The 16,566-nt window shown below is 48.2% G+C and overlaps 7 protein-coding genes across 7 annotated transcripts; 3 read left to right on the forward strand and 4 right to left on the reverse strand.

Moving 5' to 3' along the window:
• Positions 1-1,009: 1,009 nt before the first annotated feature.
• On the reverse strand, positions 1,010-2,955 carry LACBIDRAFT_311992 (uncharacterized protein; the record flags this gene model as incomplete). Its single annotated transcript, XM_001877168.1, has 5 exons — positions 1,010-1,086; positions 1,142-2,383; positions 2,442-2,517; positions 2,569-2,719; positions 2,768-2,955. 5 exons carry the CDS (start codon positions 2,953-2,955, stop codon positions 1,010-1,012), a joined length of 1,734 nt encoding a protein of 577 aa, XP_001877203.1.
• A 4,715-nt stretch (positions 2,956-7,670) lies between these two features.
• On the forward strand, positions 7,671-10,275 carry LACBIDRAFT_245814 (vacuolar amino acid permease; the record flags this gene model as incomplete). Its single annotated transcript, XM_001876737.1, is given in 19 exon segments — positions 7,671-7,881; positions 7,940-8,056; positions 8,106-8,165; positions 8,219-8,303; positions 8,362-8,372; positions 8,427-8,460; positions 8,511-8,546; positions 8,597-8,662; positions 8,713-8,734; positions 8,788-9,160; positions 9,178-9,188; positions 9,208-9,225; positions 9,274-9,313; positions 9,367-9,389; positions 9,437-9,471; positions 9,520-9,694; positions 9,749-9,797; positions 9,847-9,991; positions 10,083-10,275. 19 exon segments carry the CDS (start codon positions 7,671-7,673, stop codon positions 10,273-10,275), a joined length of 1,704 nt encoding a protein of 567 aa, XP_001876772.1.
• Positions 10,276-10,479: 204 nt separating this feature from the next.
• On the reverse strand, positions 10,480-10,716 carry LACBIDRAFT_311995 (uncharacterized protein; the record flags this gene model as incomplete). Its single annotated transcript, XM_001877169.1, has 1 exon — positions 10,480-10,716. The coding sequence occupies one exon, from the start codon at positions 10,714-10,716 to the stop codon at positions 10,480-10,482; it is 237 nt and encodes a 78-aa protein (XP_001877204.1).
• A 172-nt stretch (positions 10,717-10,888) lies between these two features.
• LACBIDRAFT_172261 (mitochondrial 37S ribosomal protein MRP2) lies at positions 10,889-11,501 on the forward strand. Its single transcript, XM_001876738.1, has 3 exons — positions 10,889-11,166; positions 11,218-11,290; positions 11,345-11,501. The coding sequence occupies exons 1-2, from the start codon at positions 10,927-10,929 to the stop codon at positions 11,278-11,280; spliced, it is 303 nt and encodes a 100-aa protein (XP_001876773.1). The 5' UTR covers positions 10,889-10,926; the 3' UTR covers positions 11,281-11,290; positions 11,345-11,501.
• A 1,882-nt stretch (positions 11,502-13,383) lies between these two features.
• Positions 13,384-13,677, reverse strand: LACBIDRAFT_246020 (uncharacterized protein; the record flags this gene model as incomplete). Its single annotated transcript, XM_001877170.1, has 3 exons — positions 13,384-13,406; positions 13,454-13,546; positions 13,596-13,677. The coding sequence occupies 3 exons, from the start codon at positions 13,675-13,677 to the stop codon at positions 13,384-13,386; spliced, it is 198 nt and encodes a 65-aa protein (XP_001877205.1).
• A 500-nt stretch (positions 13,678-14,177) lies between these two features.
• Positions 14,178-15,021, forward strand: LACBIDRAFT_323800 (uncharacterized protein; the record flags this gene model as incomplete). The annotated part of the gene is made up of 4 exons (XM_001876739.1): positions 14,178-14,390; positions 14,526-14,529; positions 14,566-14,596; positions 14,631-15,021. 4 exons carry the CDS (start codon positions 14,178-14,180, stop codon positions 15,019-15,021), a joined length of 639 nt encoding a protein of 212 aa, XP_001876774.1.
• A 276-nt stretch (positions 15,022-15,297) lies between these two features.
• On the reverse strand, positions 15,298-16,557 carry LACBIDRAFT_292974 (uncharacterized protein; the record flags this gene model as incomplete). Its single annotated transcript, XM_001877171.1, has 5 exons — positions 15,298-15,435; positions 15,487-15,753; positions 15,806-15,855; positions 15,913-16,068; positions 16,122-16,557. 5 exons carry the CDS (start codon positions 16,555-16,557, stop codon positions 15,298-15,300), a joined length of 1,047 nt encoding a protein of 348 aa, XP_001877206.1.
• Positions 16,558-16,566: the final 9 nt, after the last annotated feature.

Raw genomic sequence — 16,566 nt, forward strand, 5'->3', positions numbered from 1 at the left:
GNNANNCNTCACCCACCCTCACACTCCATACCTACACTGTCTGCACGGCACTCTCGTTGTTCAAAGTCATCATTCACACTAGCGTGGGTGCATCCATCCATTCCTTCAAGGACTATCATACCGCACCTTCAAACGAGGATCAAGGCGGCGCAGACATGGTTGCTCGAATGTGGACCATCGTCGGCATCCTACTCTGCGTCGTTATCCTTGTCTACCTCTCAATTGTTGCCCGACGAGCTGTCGACGACGAATTGGACGACGGCCCCGTTATTACCCATGACAGCGAGGAAACGAGAGCTTTCCTAGCCCCACAGACAGGCAGTGATCTGGAATCTGCACACCCATACCCTTCCCGTCCAATGACGGAACTGCCGTCCCGGAGCCACCAAATTATCCCATACCTTTCATTGGAGGCGGAGACGAACGAACACTGGTCATGATGATCAATAATACATTACAAACGCTCTTTACTTGGACTTTTTTTGTTCCCTCTCTAATCCTTGTAGATATCTTTGACCATATGCCAGCATACAAATTCCGCCTGGATGTAAATTTGGAATATTCGTTCGTAACGCCAAGATAAGAAGCAGATCGATCGTGGCAACTTTGTGGAAACCAAAAACCAAAAGCGGAGGCAATCAGAAGGTCTGTTGCGAAGCATGGCACACTTCGATCGATCGAATCTAAGATCGTCCATATGGGTACAGACACGTGCGTACAGCGTCTAATTTCAAACTGATAGATACAAGTGTGGGGCAGCAAACTAACTGGATTCAAACGTGAAACGGTCATCTGGTATACAAAAGCAGAGCGGGCGGAGTAACACTGAAACTCGCGGATACGTGCAAGATTTGAACAAGAATGATTGAGACCGAAGACCTGATGTATCCTTCCAAAAGAGCGAGCGACGAGCAAGAAAGCAAAGTCCGGTATCATGAAAAAGAGAAAGAAAAAAACGAAAGAAAGGCCTTGACAACAAAGTTGTCGTCGTGATTTTTTTTGTTTTGTTTCAAATTTCGCCCGTTGCCTTGGTATAATGGTGAGGAAGGTGCTCATTCATTGGAACAAATCCAAAATCTGGGGAGACTGCTGGTCGAATTAGGTTCCTTCAAAAAAAAAAAAAAGGAACCAATATACTTACAACGATTGATGTCCGTTTCCCCGTTGTAGTTTTCGGGAACAGGCGGGGTATTTGCTTGCGAGGACGATGTATGTGAAGCGGCGGAGATGGATGATGTCGACGTCGATGGCCGAACATTCCTGTGATTCCAACCGTTGCCGTCATGCATACCCTCCATTGACGTCGTGTGACCGACCGCTCCCGGAATTGCGGAGTAGGCAAAATCAGCGTGGGACGGATTAAAGCCATATGGGTCCACAGAGGGCAATTGGATCATACTCCTCACCCGTGGAAGGCCTGAAGATGAGTGATTATCTACAGGCTGCGGCGACGTCGATGGTCGCTGCGGCTCCGAGTGGTCGTAGGGGCTCGGATAGGGGCTCATGGCTTGACTATGCCGCCGGGCGCGGCGAACACTGAGAGATCCCGATGGGTAATTGGACTTGGATGATTGGGGGCGTGATGGGGAGATTGGGCGGTGGTGACTGGAGTTAGGCCGGGAGTAGTCATGATGAATGTTGTGCTCATCCTGGTATGGAAGTGATGAGACAGAGGACATTGAATATCCGGTTGTCGGACGACTGTCTGGGGACAGCGAGGACGCGCTATGCTCTCCTTGCATGGGCATAGAAGAAAACGGCGACCCGTACGACGTATTGATCGTCGGGGCCGGTCTCGAATAGCCGCTGCTTGGATTGAGCAGCGACGACAAACTACCATTGTGGGTAGAGGAGCTGGTACTACCCTGGAAGGAAGACCAATTATTTTGCTCCGGATAAGAATACTGCGAGTGCAAAACGTCTCTGTTGGAATGTGAGTAAGATGCGATAGAATGAAAACCACCCGAGGCCGGAGAGTCGTCGGTCGGAGTAATGGGATGAAGGGTATGGGAGTGATTGTAGATGGTGTTGTGGGATATGTGCGGAGGATCGGATGGGACTGTAAGTGGAGGAAGTGCGGACCGAGGGTAGCTTGTGCCCCACGCAGCGGTGCCACCCTGATTAAGTGGTGTAAAAGAGCCAGGCGCTGAGAAACCACGGGCACGACCGACCGAGCCTCCGGAGAGTTTGTGGTGGGAAGAAGGGCCGACGTTTGAGGGTACTGTGAGAGGGACAGGGCCCATTCCGATCGCGGAGCGGGGAGGAGGTATTGAGGGAGGCTCCTGGTTGTCGCGTTTCCTGGGTTTTGGAAGACGCGGTGGGACGCGGCGTTTGAAATTTGCCACGACCTCGGGCGGCGAGTGGCGATTGAGGGTTGGGTGGGCTAGTTGTCGTCGTCGTCAAAGTCACGGTTGAAAAAGAGCATGGGATAGTGTACTTACACCAAGTACTCGCGTCGGGATCGTCAATAGCGGGATCGACGTTCCGCAAGTTAACCTTGCGCATGAAACCATAGATCTAAAATACATTAGGGGAGAGAGAAGGAAGGTAGAACATGAGAAGACGAACATTTAGTTGCCGGGAGAAGCTTGCGAATCTCGATTGACGGTATATGCTTGGTAGGACATGGAGGGCAAGTTGCTCTGGTCTCTCGACGATAATGTGTTCACCAGCAGGATCCCAACGAATCATATGATGATTTTCAGGACGCTCTAGGAGACTATAGGATTATTAGTAGGAGATAAAGAAAGAAAAAATTGAGATGTACGCGTAGAGTTTTGTGAGGAATGTAGCCTGTGGTTTTGGGTCTGGCTTTGGAGACTTTGGAGGGCTGGGTGGATGGTCATCGGAGCTAGTGTTGCTAGAGGCAGAGTTCATGGGTGGGTATAAGGGATGGTCGCGGTTGTAGGAGGAGGAGGAACGAGAGGCGTAAGAGGGAGGATAAAGATCGGCCATAAGAGAAGAAAGTTGAGAGTAGTGGATGCTAAGTATTTGGGAGAATGACGGTGGAGAAAGGAAGAGGTCCGAGGACGTAAAAGGAAAGAAGAGGTCAGGATCGGGAGGACATTTATGGCAGAGCAAGGAAAGCAACAGAAAGGCATGCCAATAATAAGGTGCCAAATAGTGAACAAACCGACTCCGAGGCCCATGATTCTCATCAGATCTAATCTCATCACCTAAAATGGATCCGCATTTACACCACCACACTTTCTATAAAGAACCCGATTTATAGAATCCGATTTGTATATACCACCGACGTGGTCCACCAGCGTGGTCCACCGTCTACTCATGCGGCGAGCCTATTACTGATCTCCGTCATAGTGCAGCGTGACACTCGAGAACGCCCCAAATAGATCCTCCCCTGCAATTTCCCCAACCTCACTCACACCCACAATCTGGTCTTCCAGGTGCAACGAGTTGGACTCTTTCAGCTGTCGGAAATTCACTGCGTCCTTGCCTTTCGATGACGAGGGTACAATCTGCAGGGTCTTAGTATCTTCACTTTCATCTTCGAATCACACTCACCGGAGGTCGGGTATTCCGCAACAATCCCCAGTTAATTTTCGCAAACCATTTATGCTGCTTGACCTCACTGGCTCCGCTCTTGCTTCCTAATCTCGCCCGTTCATTCTTGTCCAGTAGTCGCGTGACACAATCTTTCGCAGCTCTAAAAGGGGGGTTTCATCAAAATAAGCATACAAAGACTTGATACGCGGCCATCCAAAGTCCGCGCATCATCTATAGCCACTCACGATGAGATTTTGGGAGTGTCGCGAAATTGTACAGGCAACAGTCGGATATTAGCAAAGGTGTCATTACGTTCTTGTCCTTTAAAAGGGGTCGTCGCGTACTGCAAGCAAAAAGTAAACCCAACAGGGGCAAAAAACAGCGTCAAATACGTCAATTCTTCCTGCTGCATGGTGATAGAGTTGAAAAAAAACGTACGATCATCTCATAAATGAGGATGCCGAGTGTCCACCAATCCACAGCAGCGGTATGGCCTTGCGCAGCGATGACTTCCGGTGCAATGTACTCTACCCGTGCGCCGTCTAATGAGCCATCGTTCTGATCGAACAGTCGTGCCTCCCACCTTCTGTCCCGACAAAGGAATTCGTTCGAAAATTAGCTGTACATGACATCGTGTCCACAAGGGGTATCTGCCATTAGGTATTCAGCAAACCGCGACGCGTTCAAACTGCCCCATGACTTACCCCGGTCTGTTCAGAATGAATCATGACGGGCATACCCCCTGGCTCGTTCGACTGTTTGGCTAGGTCAAAGTCGGATAGCATTATGTGCCCAGACTGATGAAGAAGAATATCTTTTTGTTCTGGTTAATAGCAAATATTGAGCCCCAAGGAAATTTGGCTACTTACTCTCAGGCTTTAGATCGCGGTAAATGAATCCCATTAGATGTAGGTACTCGAGGGCCGCGACCACCTCCGCGGCATAGAACCGTGAACCATCTTCAGGCAAGCACTTTCCCGGTCGCGTTTGCAACGCTCGGAAGAACTCCCCTCCCATACAGTATTCCATGCAGAAATAAAGATAACCTTCGGATTGAAACGAGTGGTATAGAGTCACGATAAAGGGATGATTGGCTGTGGCCAGAATTTCTTGCTCAGTCAAGGCGCGCTTGATTTTTTTCCGCTCAATCATTTCTTTCTTCGACAACACTGCGGATCAATCAAGTCAATTAGCATTGAGCGCCACAGAGGGGAAAGCAAGACATAAAGCCATGCGCTTACCTTTCATTGCGTAAAGCTTGTCAGTCTTCTTCTCCCGAACCAAATATACCCTTCCCACGTCCCCTTTCCCGAGCATTTTGATCTTGACAAAACTAGATGGTCCTACTTCCACCTACCAATCACCCATAAGTAATCATAATAGCATCCAAAGGCTTGTAATCGTACCTGCCGAACTTTGATCGAGTTGCTCGAATAAGTCCTGCGAAAGGCAACTTTACCAGGCCCTTCAGCCATGCCACTACTTGACCGATTCTTAATAGATGGAGCAGCCGTCATAGGAGGCGTTGGTCTCGACATTCGACCTCTTGAGGACCCTGAAGATACGGTATCGAGGGAGTCCGTGCCTTGTTCCAAGGAGCTTGACACGAGAGCTGGCAGAGGAGGGACTGCATCGGCAGGCGCAAGGAACCCATTCTTCGTCACGGGTGAACGCGACCCCAACGTGAAGAGGCCTTTGGCATTTGGCGCTGAAGCCACTCGACGTATGAAACGAGAAGCTGAAGCTCCCACAGATTTCGGGGTCAGAGGACTGTTTGTCCGTGACCTCGATGGAGTGGACGGGGCGAGGAACGCTGGCTGTGAGGGGCTTGCAGTGAGCGGCACAACTCTCGCAGAGTTCGCATTCCGCGACAGGTTCATTCGTTGCTTTTCAGATTTAGTGTAGGTTCTGGATTTTGCAGAAGGGGTGGCTGAGGGCGCGTCACTCGACTCGAGCTGTGGATGTTGAGAATATGTTCCGTTCTGTTGGGTATTATAGAGTCCTCTGGACCCCATGCCTCCATTTGAGTCACTGGATTGCGTGTTTGATGAATTGTAGGATGATCGTTGTTCAGAGACGAAAGACGTGGGTGTCAAAGACGAGTTTGCAATAATTGGTATGTGTGGGTGGCCATTGCTGGTAGAAACGAGATCTGTGTGGGTGTCGAGAACTAATGGGGTGCCGTTAATTGCAATTTTCTTGGATGAAGAATTTGGAAAGCGAAAGACGGATTTCCAGGGATGAGTGCGAGATGAGTCTGCCTGGTCACTGGACTTATTTGAAGGGGGATCTGGTGTGGGTTGAAGAGCGGGTATTTGCATGGTGAGCGAGTGATGTCAACCAACGAGCTGTCAGACAGAACGAAAGGGCAAGACGAAACCGGCGAAGAAATGGGTGAGTAGACGGGATCAGGGACGAAGAGTTGCATAATTATCTGTCCCATTTTGGGTTAGGTCTCAAAGAAAATCAGTCATTATGTAAGAAATCGTTCCTTGTGCTACCTCTTTCACCCGCCGCCCATCTTTGAGCATGTCGTTGTTCCTTCACAACCTTCACGTCACGACAGAAAGAAATGAATTTTGTTACAATTGAGTCGATTATGGAACAGAATCCCTGTTTCCGTTATCGCGCCAGACTCCCACTGACAACTTGTCGATTCTACGAACTGTTGCTGGGACGTCAAATCAACGTCAGCTGTCTATATTCTAAAAGTGCGCCACTCTGGAAGCCCAAGTATTGTTCGACTTGCATTCACTGAATACGATTATTGCTACTCACCCAAGCAACTCTCTCGTCATCATTGTGCAACTCTCGACTTTTGTTGGTGAGTGCACGTGCCTTTCTGTAAAGATGATCCAATGATCAAAACGTGAAGGTTTTCTGTTCTATTTTTGTACAGCGACTCCGTAATTTAATGGTTCACGCCAGTTACTTCTACCTTCATTTTGCAAAGGCGCGTCCGTCCAACAGGGGCAAAGCAAAGCAAACGCTTTGATGGAAATAGCAGTGATTGGTCACGGTACTCTGGGCGCCTGATTATTAGGGTGAATCCCAAGTGGTTCAGTCCCTCCTTGTCGGCATCAACAAACCTTTATCTCAACGGTTCACCCAACGCACATCGGCTTAAAACGGAGATCCGATTGCGACACTAATACCCAAAGTTTTTCCCCTTCTGGTCGGGTTGGAGCAGGTGGGTAAGTCTCCATCTGATAAACCGCTTTGGTCGACAACTTTTCTGTCACAAAATACATGGCTTTGCCTCCCTGCGGTGAAGTGTGGCCTGTATTTTTGGCCTCTTACCTCCATTCTGGGTAGACTCTTCTATCCTAATTTGCGAGCTTGTCAGGTGTAATCCTCGAAGCACTGAATATCTGATGAACACTGGACGCACACCACGTGAACCAAAGAAATAGGCGACGTTAACGAGGCTGTTGGGTTGTCAATGTTTCCTCGCATATATCTTCTCAGATAAATCTTTTCTAATGCCAGGACTTGGACCCAGGTCGCCCAACTTGTTCTCGCCTCCTGTTTGCAGTTCCAAATATTGATATGACCGTTCCTTGCGTGTATTGCGAGTGCCATCGAACTACTTACCGGCTGTGCAACGTCAGGAACAGAGCCGGTCAATGGCAGAACGAGAGTGTAAGCAGCCGTGAATTGAGGCAACCTGGATATATCACTGCAGTCGATCAATACGGCGCTATTACTGCACGCCGCAACGTCGCAAAAGGAGTAAACGCAAATTCAGAAGTCACCCACAACATTAGTATCGATTGAGGCTCACAAAGTAGTGGTTACAGTAACACTTCTTTGTTTAGTAAAGCCCGCACCAGCTTCGAGCGAGTATTTCTTTTTTTAACTAAAGACTTATAGAGGCCGAGTGTATCGGAGACTTGCCGGAAGCCGGCTTTTAGACCGACGAATGCGGAAAATGACATTCACTTGAGAGTTATCATTTCAACGAAAAGGCCAGCTACATGATGCGAAATCGCAATATCTATATCCAAACCTCATGTTCCTGTACCTCCGCACATCAATCCCTCCCCGTTTTTAAGGCGGATTAACAAGCGTTCACTTCGTTTCATTTGTCACCGGCGGACGGGAAATTTCTCCCAATTTTTTATAAAGCTGACGACACCCACGGATCCCAAATATACCATCCGATGTCCGTGGAGCGTAGGCCCTCCTCTGTAGAAACAAGCTCTCTGCTTGAGGAGGCCCCTCCTTCATACCGTTCTGTAGATGACGTCAACGACGGTATTTCGTCCACGGATTACAACGAAAACGCTCCTCCCATCAACCAGTTTTCCAGAGCTGACATCTTCTGGATCCTAGCAGGTCTTTGGTCTGGAGTCTTTTTGGGCGCATTTGATGGTATGTTCATCGTTACGCGGCTGAACATGTTGTGAACATCTATGCAACATCTGCGCAGGTACCGTCGTTGCCACACTGTTAACGCCTATAGGAAGCGAATTCAACGCGTCAAATCAATCGTCATACATAGGGACGTCCTATTTGTTATCTGTTTGTTGTTTTACGCCCCTCTATGGTGAGTGAAGCTGTCTAAGAATACTTCAATCATTTGACTGTTTCTTCAGGACGCCTTTCTGACATTCTTGGTCGAAAGGGCGCTATGCTGTTAGCTTTATCACTCTTTGGTACCTTTGAAGTTATATATATATATCTTCCCAGCAAACCAGCATGATTTTAGGAACTGGAACTATATTGTGTGGTGTGGCCCCTTCAATGAATGCGCTCATTGCGGCACGAGCAATAGCGGGAATGGGTGGCGGAGGGTGAGATACAGGACTTTGCCTCCAACCGTTCATTTATTAATAACCCTTTCAAAACTAGAGTCATGACAGGTGCTCAGTTGTGAACTTGACGCGTCTGCTCTTTAATTGATTCCCTGCCACCAGTCGCGAGCATCACCGTCACAGATCTTATACCTCTGTGAGATATGTCTTCCGCTTACTGCATAACATACTGATTGTCCGACCAAGAAAACAGCGTGGGCTGTATCAAGGAATGGCCAATATGTACGCGGGATTCTTTCCTAGTCTTTAAGCGCAGAGTCACCTACCGACAGATTGTATGGTCTCGGAGCTGGTCTAGGTGGCCCCTTGGGAGGCTGGGTGAGCGACGTATTTGGCTGGTATGTCAACATATTTATGGGTGGCCAGGTTTAATCGATTCCCATGCCAGGCGAAGCGCGTTTTACATGCAGGTCCGTGCCGACGTCATCTGAATGGGAATATTTAATCACACTCCATTTGGTAGGCTCCGGTCCTTCTCTTCAGCATTGTTCTGGTTGCGACCAAGGTGAACATCCAGTTGTCAGACGAGGTTCAAAATCAGAAACTTTCAGAAAAACTCTGTCGCATGGATTTTCTGGGTTCTCTGACGCTTGTGGCAGCTGTCGGTTGTTTCCTTTTAGGAATCAACTTGAAAACCGCTGAGGAATATGAGTGGTCGGACCCCTTGATCCTCGGACTTCTTATCACCAGCCTTATTTCAAGCTGTTTCTTCGTGATGGTCGAGAAATACTGGGCACCATTCCCCGTAATGCCTCTGAGATTAATGACACAAAGGACTCCTCTTGCCGTCTCACTATCGAACCTTCTCACGAGTATGACAGCATTCTCAATGGCAAGTCTTATGGAACACTAGAAATATGTGCTGTGACTTAATGAATTGCAGCTGTACAATGCCCCATTGGTGAGTCCCTGTCGCCTGTGGGTTGGCCATAATTTTACCATTCTTCAGTATTTCTCTGCTGTACGATTAGAATCGGCCGCCACATCTGGTAAGCAATTGTTGCAAGATAACAGACACGAGTTAATGCACACAACTTCAAAGGTCTACATTTGTTACCGCACTCTGTAAGTTTCTTTTTGATCAAACATGCTTGCCTCATTGTGTTTTACAGATCGCCATTTCAACTGGGAGTGTCTTTGCTGGCTGGTGAGCACTACATCGGTCGCCGTTTCTCGTTTCCTTACGTTTTGTAAGGTACATGCGAAGAACTGGAAAGTTGTATGGGTTGACGCTGATATCGTCGATGTTGACTATCATTGCGAGCATACTGGCAAGTTTGTGGAATGAGCAATCTTCTGCTTTTCACCTGTGGGTAGACCTCATCCCCCAAGGGTTTGGCATGGCGAGTTTCATCACCACTACGCTGATAGTGAGATCTCCATTTCATATTCGAGGTCTTAAATATATTAACATACTGTTTCAGGCTATGATTGCTGGCGTTTACAAAGAAGACATGGCTGTTGCCACGGGAAGTGAGTTCCGTCTCGTCATTTCTGCTGTTTAGGGATTGAAGCCCCGAAGTTACGTATCTTTTCCGGACCACTGGTCAAGTCCTAGGCGTTAGTCTTTCTGGCGCAGTCTTACAAGCTGTATTGTTACATCGGCTGAGACAGCGAATACGGGGACCTGACGCTGAGGAGGCGAGTGTTACTGCAACAGCTTTCCTGTTACGAAGTTGACTCTTAACCTACAGGTTATCTATGCCATCCGGTATGCGTGGCGTGATTTAGGTGGGCCGATACTAATTCTCTGGCAAGACATACAGCGCAGGTCATACCCACGCTGAACCCGACGCTGCGCAGAATTGCCGTTAATTCCTATGCGGACGCCTTACGCGTCGTCTTTATCTGTCAAACTGCAATTAACGTGCTGGGATTTATCGCTTGCCTTTCCATACAGGAGAGTCCACTACCGCAAGTTGTCATTCCTTTGTTCGTTTCTGTCGACTGATTGATCTTTAGGGGAACGCGTCAAGAGCAGGACGGCCGTTATCAGAATCAGAGTGATCCTGGTCACGATAGACCTGCGAACGGTCGGACACTTAATGAAAGCGAGTAGCCAATGTATTTGTGCGATTATCTTTAAAATATATATACCCGGAAATCTACAGAATTTGAGTGAATCTTGGGCACAGCGTTTGTAGTACCAATATACCTAATTCGGATGTTTTTCTTCTATCCATCTCCTAGGTCGCTTCGTGACATTTACGTCACTGACGGCTACAGGCATCCTCTCTTCATCGCTATCAGCGAAACGACCCCTTTGAGGACGAGCGGGACAAGGAAGGATGTTGGACGCTGAGACAGTGATAACGGTTGCAAAGAAAGTGAAGCTGAAAAGGGATGAGACGAAACGTCGCCGTGTAAATCGAAGGGCTCTGTATATGGACATCCTACGTCTGTAAACTTCTTGTAAGTATAATTCCGACTGAAAAAAGGACGAAAAAGGACATACCACTGGCAGTTTCATGGCGTTGTCGAGAGCAGTTGTATGAATTTTGGTTGTTGTACCGGTTTACACCGTATTTGTGTGTGTTATGCAGCACCCTTTCAATTCTGATTTTACATACATTACATTTCCACAACCAGCCCAGTTTCCGCCATGCCGAATGCTCGCGTTTTGAGAGACATAAAAGCCCGCCAAGGAGTTTATGCCAACGAAATTGCCAGGCGTGCGTACCTGTACGTTGCCCGGAACGAAACCCTCCCCCCGCAGGTTCGGCATCAAGCACAACTTCAGCTCAACACGTATGGGAGGTACACGCGTCCAACGACCGTGAAGAACAGGTGTATTGTTTCTGGGAAGGGGCGGGGCATCATTAGCGAGTTTGGATTGTGTAGAGTGCGTCGTTACGTTTATTTCCAAGATGCATTTTGCTTATATCCTCCGCAGTTCCAATTCCGGATGCATGCTCTCCGCGGTGAACTCAATGGCGTGCAGAAGGCCTCCTGGTAAACTTTTGAAGGTACGTTTCTGGTATAATTTCAGGTGGAGGGAGATATATAAATTAGATCTGCAGTGACAATTTTACTGGTCTCTCTTTACAAATTATTTAGCGATACATCTTTTAAAGTCCATCGACTGTCCAGTAACACCGCGCACTGCATTACGAGGTTGCATTTGGTTCAGTAACATAATCCGCACTTCGCAATTCGGATTCGCCCCGCTCCTTTCTCCATCGATTCGAGATATTGAGGATTACGTTGTCAATTAAGAAGCTAGATCAGAATCAGTTCTGACTGAGATGAACGCGCTAGCACGAGTGACGAACCTGTATTTTCTTAAGAAAGGCTCTCCAATTTCCCAGTTGTTGTGGGCCAGTACGTCATCCCCATGGATGGTCACTCCCCGTCGGTAATCATGGAGGCACTCTGAAAGATCATAACGTGCTTTTTGCGGTGTGAACATCAACCTGTAATAGAAATATCGAGGCAGACCGACCACGGAAAATAATCATCCGATCTCTTAGCTCGGGATGGGGAATGTGATCAATCATGCCCTCTATCGATCCATTTCAGTGGCAAGTTGAACAACAAGGACAGACACAAACCGTGAGCCATTGACCTGTCCAAATGAGAGTCATTGGTATGTCGGATGTTACACCAAGCACAACAACATTACCTTTGCACGACAGTTGGACGCAAGGATGAAGGGAGACAATATGCTGAGTTGCGGTTGTAATTTTCTAGGTGATAACTGTGAAAAAAGTCAGAGTCGAAGGCAATAAAAATGTCACACGGCATATCGCACTGTATTAATTTAAAAGCCTCGTTTTTATTTGGGTCGTCGTCGCCTTCTAGTAATTCTTCAGGGTCTGCTGGCTGTGGTTGCATCCGCTGTTGTGAGACAGGCACTACGTTTTGTGAATCGTATGACAATGTTGAGAGAGGTTGCCCTAGATTTAAATTGACGGCAGGAAGATAAGATGATTGATAGTTGTCCAGGTCTGCGGTCGGGGCTCCACTGTATTGTGGCGAGGCGTTTGAGGTCGGTGAGGGTTGCATAAACATTGAAGTACCGTTAGAGCTACGCATCAGTTCGTGGAACATTCCATTCCGCTCCTGCTGTCTTGAACTGACGGGGTACATGCTGCTGGACGGAATGGGTGTAGGTTGCAGAGCGAGTAAACCAAAATTGCTTGGATTTCGATCCAGGTCTTTCTCGTCTCCGTTTCTAGCCTTTTTCGAGCGAAGCCCAGCTGAGTCGTCCTCGCTCTGTCGCTTTTGACTTTGTGGCGGCGGGAGGCCCGAGGATCCAGAGTCCGAGTTATGGGATCTCTTCCGTTTTTGATATCCTTCCCAAGCTGTGTCCGTCTCTGACTTGTTAATGTAATTGTTAAAGTCATTCAGGTCCCAGCCGAGCTTGGGTAGAAGCCCGCCAGCACCATCCCCAATAAAAGTAGCCAGACTGCGAAGAAGATTTCGGAGGTTCTGATTCTCAGTCATCAAGTCTATGACGCACTAAGGATTTTATCAGACGAAACGCAAAAGACGACGCTCACCCTTAAGGATATTTCGCATTTCGCCAAGCGCTTCATCTTTGCCTCCAGAGAGAATCTCTACACGCGCTTCGAGATCACGTATCTGTATTTGCAATTGAGACTCGGATATAACGGTGAAGAAAGTGGGTACGAACCCGTTGTTGCTTTCTCAAGCGAAACTCGCGTTGGGCGATCCGGTTCTGATCACGTCGCGCAGCTTGAGAACTTGGCAGACGAGATTAGCGTTGGAAAGGACATGCGGGACACGGAACGAACTTTGGGTTCTTCTTTCTCCCCGGTTTGCCTGGGGGATTGGAGTCACCGGCGTGAGACTCAAAGTCAGAATCCTGGAATAGAGGTTATTGGGGACGATGAGCGAAGGTGAGTGTGGAAGATGAGCGTACATCAAAGTCACCAGAAACGCTGCGGTCTCTCGGTTCCTTTCCCTCGGGCATTGAGGTAGAATTAATTGCTTGGGTGAGAGCGATTACGAAGGAAGCTTGCCGCCTCAGAAGCCCTTGCCAAACAGCCATCAACACAAGAATATTTAATTACAAAAAATATCTATACTCTGCAGGTCACCGTGCTTCAAATTGAACCACTGCAGCTGGTTAGAACGCTTCTTCAATAAATGCAACATTGCCATACTTCGTTTCGTTCTTTTCTTGTACATGATTCTGTGACCGCATTCTCGACAACGGATGGGTTCTCGAGCCTTGATCTCGTTCTTTGCACCACAGTCTGAAGTACAACGATTTGAAATAAGTTAAAATGCCAATAGCACACATACCTGCGCAAATATACTCCATATCTTGTCTGGGCGCAGGGATGTACGAGACACCACCACTTGGAGCCCCTGGATTTGTGTTCATCCCGCTTGGTTGGTGGTTCATTGCGAAAAATATGTGTGGCGGTGTTTACAAACTTCACTTGGCTATTGTATTGAACGTGATCTTTGTGAGTGACCACTATCATCTCAACCAATCCCTCTGAAATTCAGGTCAACCCTCGCAAGTATCGAGGCACCAAAAAATGTACATTTCTTTGCTCTTCACCATGCCGATTCGTTGTCGACTTGTGGTGATGCCATCGTTGCTGCCTGCGGTTTCCGTATAAGACGAGTAGGTAGGGCCGATTGTACCAAAGATGTGTCTCCTTGCCGACCAAAATTGATACTGACTGTTTTAGGCGTCCAGAGAATGGTCCTATTATTGCTGAACACCAGGATAATAGTAACGCCTCTTGACAACTACCGTGGGTTGTTTCTAAGGCGAGCTCTCCTTTATAGGCGGCCACACATCTTCTAGCCTACAAGGTTCACTGTGACCTGCTCCATCACCCCATTTTCACCTTCCTTCTTGTCCCCTACAAAATGAACTCCCTCCCTTCCTTTGTAGAACTTATGGCAGCCCTAGGCCTCGAACAGTCCGCTTCGGCGTTACAATCTCCCCGTTCAACCACCGCTTCGCCCTGTCTCGAGAGTGTACATCCTTCTTCTCCGACTAGATCCAAGTCAAGCCCGTCTTTACGAGACAGTGCTTCTCGGCATCGAGTCACTCGTTATTCCCCGTATTCCCCTTCAACAGTGAGTTTATGTTAGATTGTGTTATCTGTTTTGCTCATCCCGTTCCGTAGACATCAAGTCGACGAGGGAGCATTTCATCTATATCATCGTCTTCATCCGATGATCTGTCCCCGTCAAGCAACGTACGTTGATTAGCTTCGTGTGTTGAATGATTGATTGATTGACTATTGAGCAGATCTTTCCTACTTCGACATTGTCCTCCCTCCGTGCGCGCCGATCTCGCAATAAACTATTCATCAGTGTATATGGATCGACGAGCGACCTTCCCGCTGACACCCCCATCTCCACCTACGTACGCAGAAAAACTCCGGGTCTATCGCCCTCTTCCCCCTCCTTTTCTTGCTCCGGTTCCCCCATTACCCCGCCTATGCCACTGACTCTACCTATCCTCCCGACACTCCTTCCGAACTCAGCTAGCTCGGATTCCTTTCCCGTTACACCCACATCGGATTGTGAACTTCCACTTCCTGGACCTTGCTCCCCAGTGGGTGAGCATAAGCCGCTTACTGAAGGACCCAGGTACATCCGCCATATGCGTCGTCACACTGGCGTCAGGATATCCACCCACTTCACTCCGCAGACCTCGACAAGCGATATACTTGTAACTGTGCCCACCTTTGATCAGGTCTGATGCACAATGACTTACAAACTCTTATACGCTCATTTACACACATACTCGTTTTTTTGAGGAGCATTATCGGACATGTACCATACACACTCTTTATCATTTTCGCTCTCTCTATGGATTTCGTTACCTTCGTTCACTTAAGCGTCATCACAAGAATCTGTGCTTCTTTGATCCCTTTAAGATTATTTAAACCTTCGCCAAAATGATATCATAATGCTTATTAAAGGGATCTTGGTGTCTAAAAGCCTCAGACTTCGGGACGTTAGGCATCACTATGCATCACTCGTGAACGTCCTCATCTGGGCCGGGGCACTGACTCTCCATTTCCTCTTCGTTTTCGTATTTGACACCGCACCAAAAGCAGTAAAAATGTGTTTTCCGTAGGTATGACAGGACCAGAACAAGGCGATCCTGTGCCTGAGAACACAACGGTCAAACGGAAGCAACAACATACACAAAATTGTGTACCTGGAGACGTAAAAATTGCGCAGCTTCTTCAAGGCACTGAGGAGAGAATTGATCCACTGCGGAGATTGCAGGCTTGGCGGTTGGTGTATCATCATCGGCGTCAAGAGGTTGAAGAGATTCAGCTTGCATTTGCCTGCGGAGTCGACTTTGGATAGAATCCCCATGGGGTTCGGTGGGTACAATAATGCCGCCATGCAGAGAAAGAGCGTCAATCAATCCAGGTGGGAAAGTATTGGGGTTGCTGAGGTTCAACCACAGTGCATGGTACTGAAAGGGGAAGGGTTAATTTCTGATAATTTTTACTCTCGGGGATACTGACTGTTCTTCCAACTTTTTCGTCCATGGTTGCACATGAACGTTGTGCAGGAACTATAGAAACTTGGGGATCAGCATCTTGTTACCATGGTCAACCTGTAGTGTACGCACGCAATCTCGCTTCGGCCTGCCGTTCGTTGTACTCTTCGCGTGCTCGATCTCGGAAGTCATGGTGACTAGCCTCTTCATCCGCTTTAGCCAACTTTGTTTGTCTCTCAGCCGCGTTGGGCGAGCGGGCTCGTTTTCCAAGTCCGATACCCTTCCTCCCTGCGCAGAAAGAAGTCAAGGACGGGGTAAGAGCTTTGCCGGACATAACGTACCTGCCCATTCGTTCAATGGCAGGGGCTCAGTTGGATCATGAGACGGGGGAACCTCATTTACGGTGTTCGATGGCGCACTGTGAGTCTCCGAGGGAGGCACCTCATCAGGGACCGTAGCGTCGCCAATCGTACCTGCGGATCCGAGAGCGCGGCCAGGTTCGAAACCCATCTTCATCATGATAGAAAGGGCTTTGTTGCCCGAGCTAAGGCCCGCGTCCACTTCCTCCTTTGCACGTTCAAAGAGACTCTTGCCGAGGCCCTCTTCTCGTGATTCCAATTCCCGCTGTCGCCTGCTCTTGAGCTTGTTTTGTTCATTTTTCAGGAATGCTTTCTTCTGTGCTTCCTTACGAAGACTCGAATAAGTGCTGGGCTTTGAAGTGGAAGGAGTATCAAGGAGAAATTTATCAGAGAGGTAGTCGTCTTCATCGGCAGACATCACATACAA

Source organism: Laccaria bicolor, genomic scaffold (genome assembly GCF_000143565.1).
Source record: "Laccaria bicolor S238N-H82 LACBIscaffold_4 genomic scaffold, whole genome shotgun sequence".
NCBI lineage: Eukaryota > Fungi > Basidiomycota > Agaricomycetes > Agaricales > Hydnangiaceae > Laccaria > Laccaria bicolor.

Excerpts from the sequence above, each read along its gene's own strand:
- LACBIDRAFT_172261 (XM_001876738.1), top strand. The coding sequence starts at position 10,927 with ATGCCGAATGCTCGCGTTTTGAGAGACATAAAAGCCCGCCAAGGAGTT. Across the intron at positions 11,167-11,217 it reads GCGAGTTTGGATTGTGTAGA|TTCCAATTCCGGATGCATGC; the intron begins GTGCGTCGTTAC and ends TATCCTCCGCAG.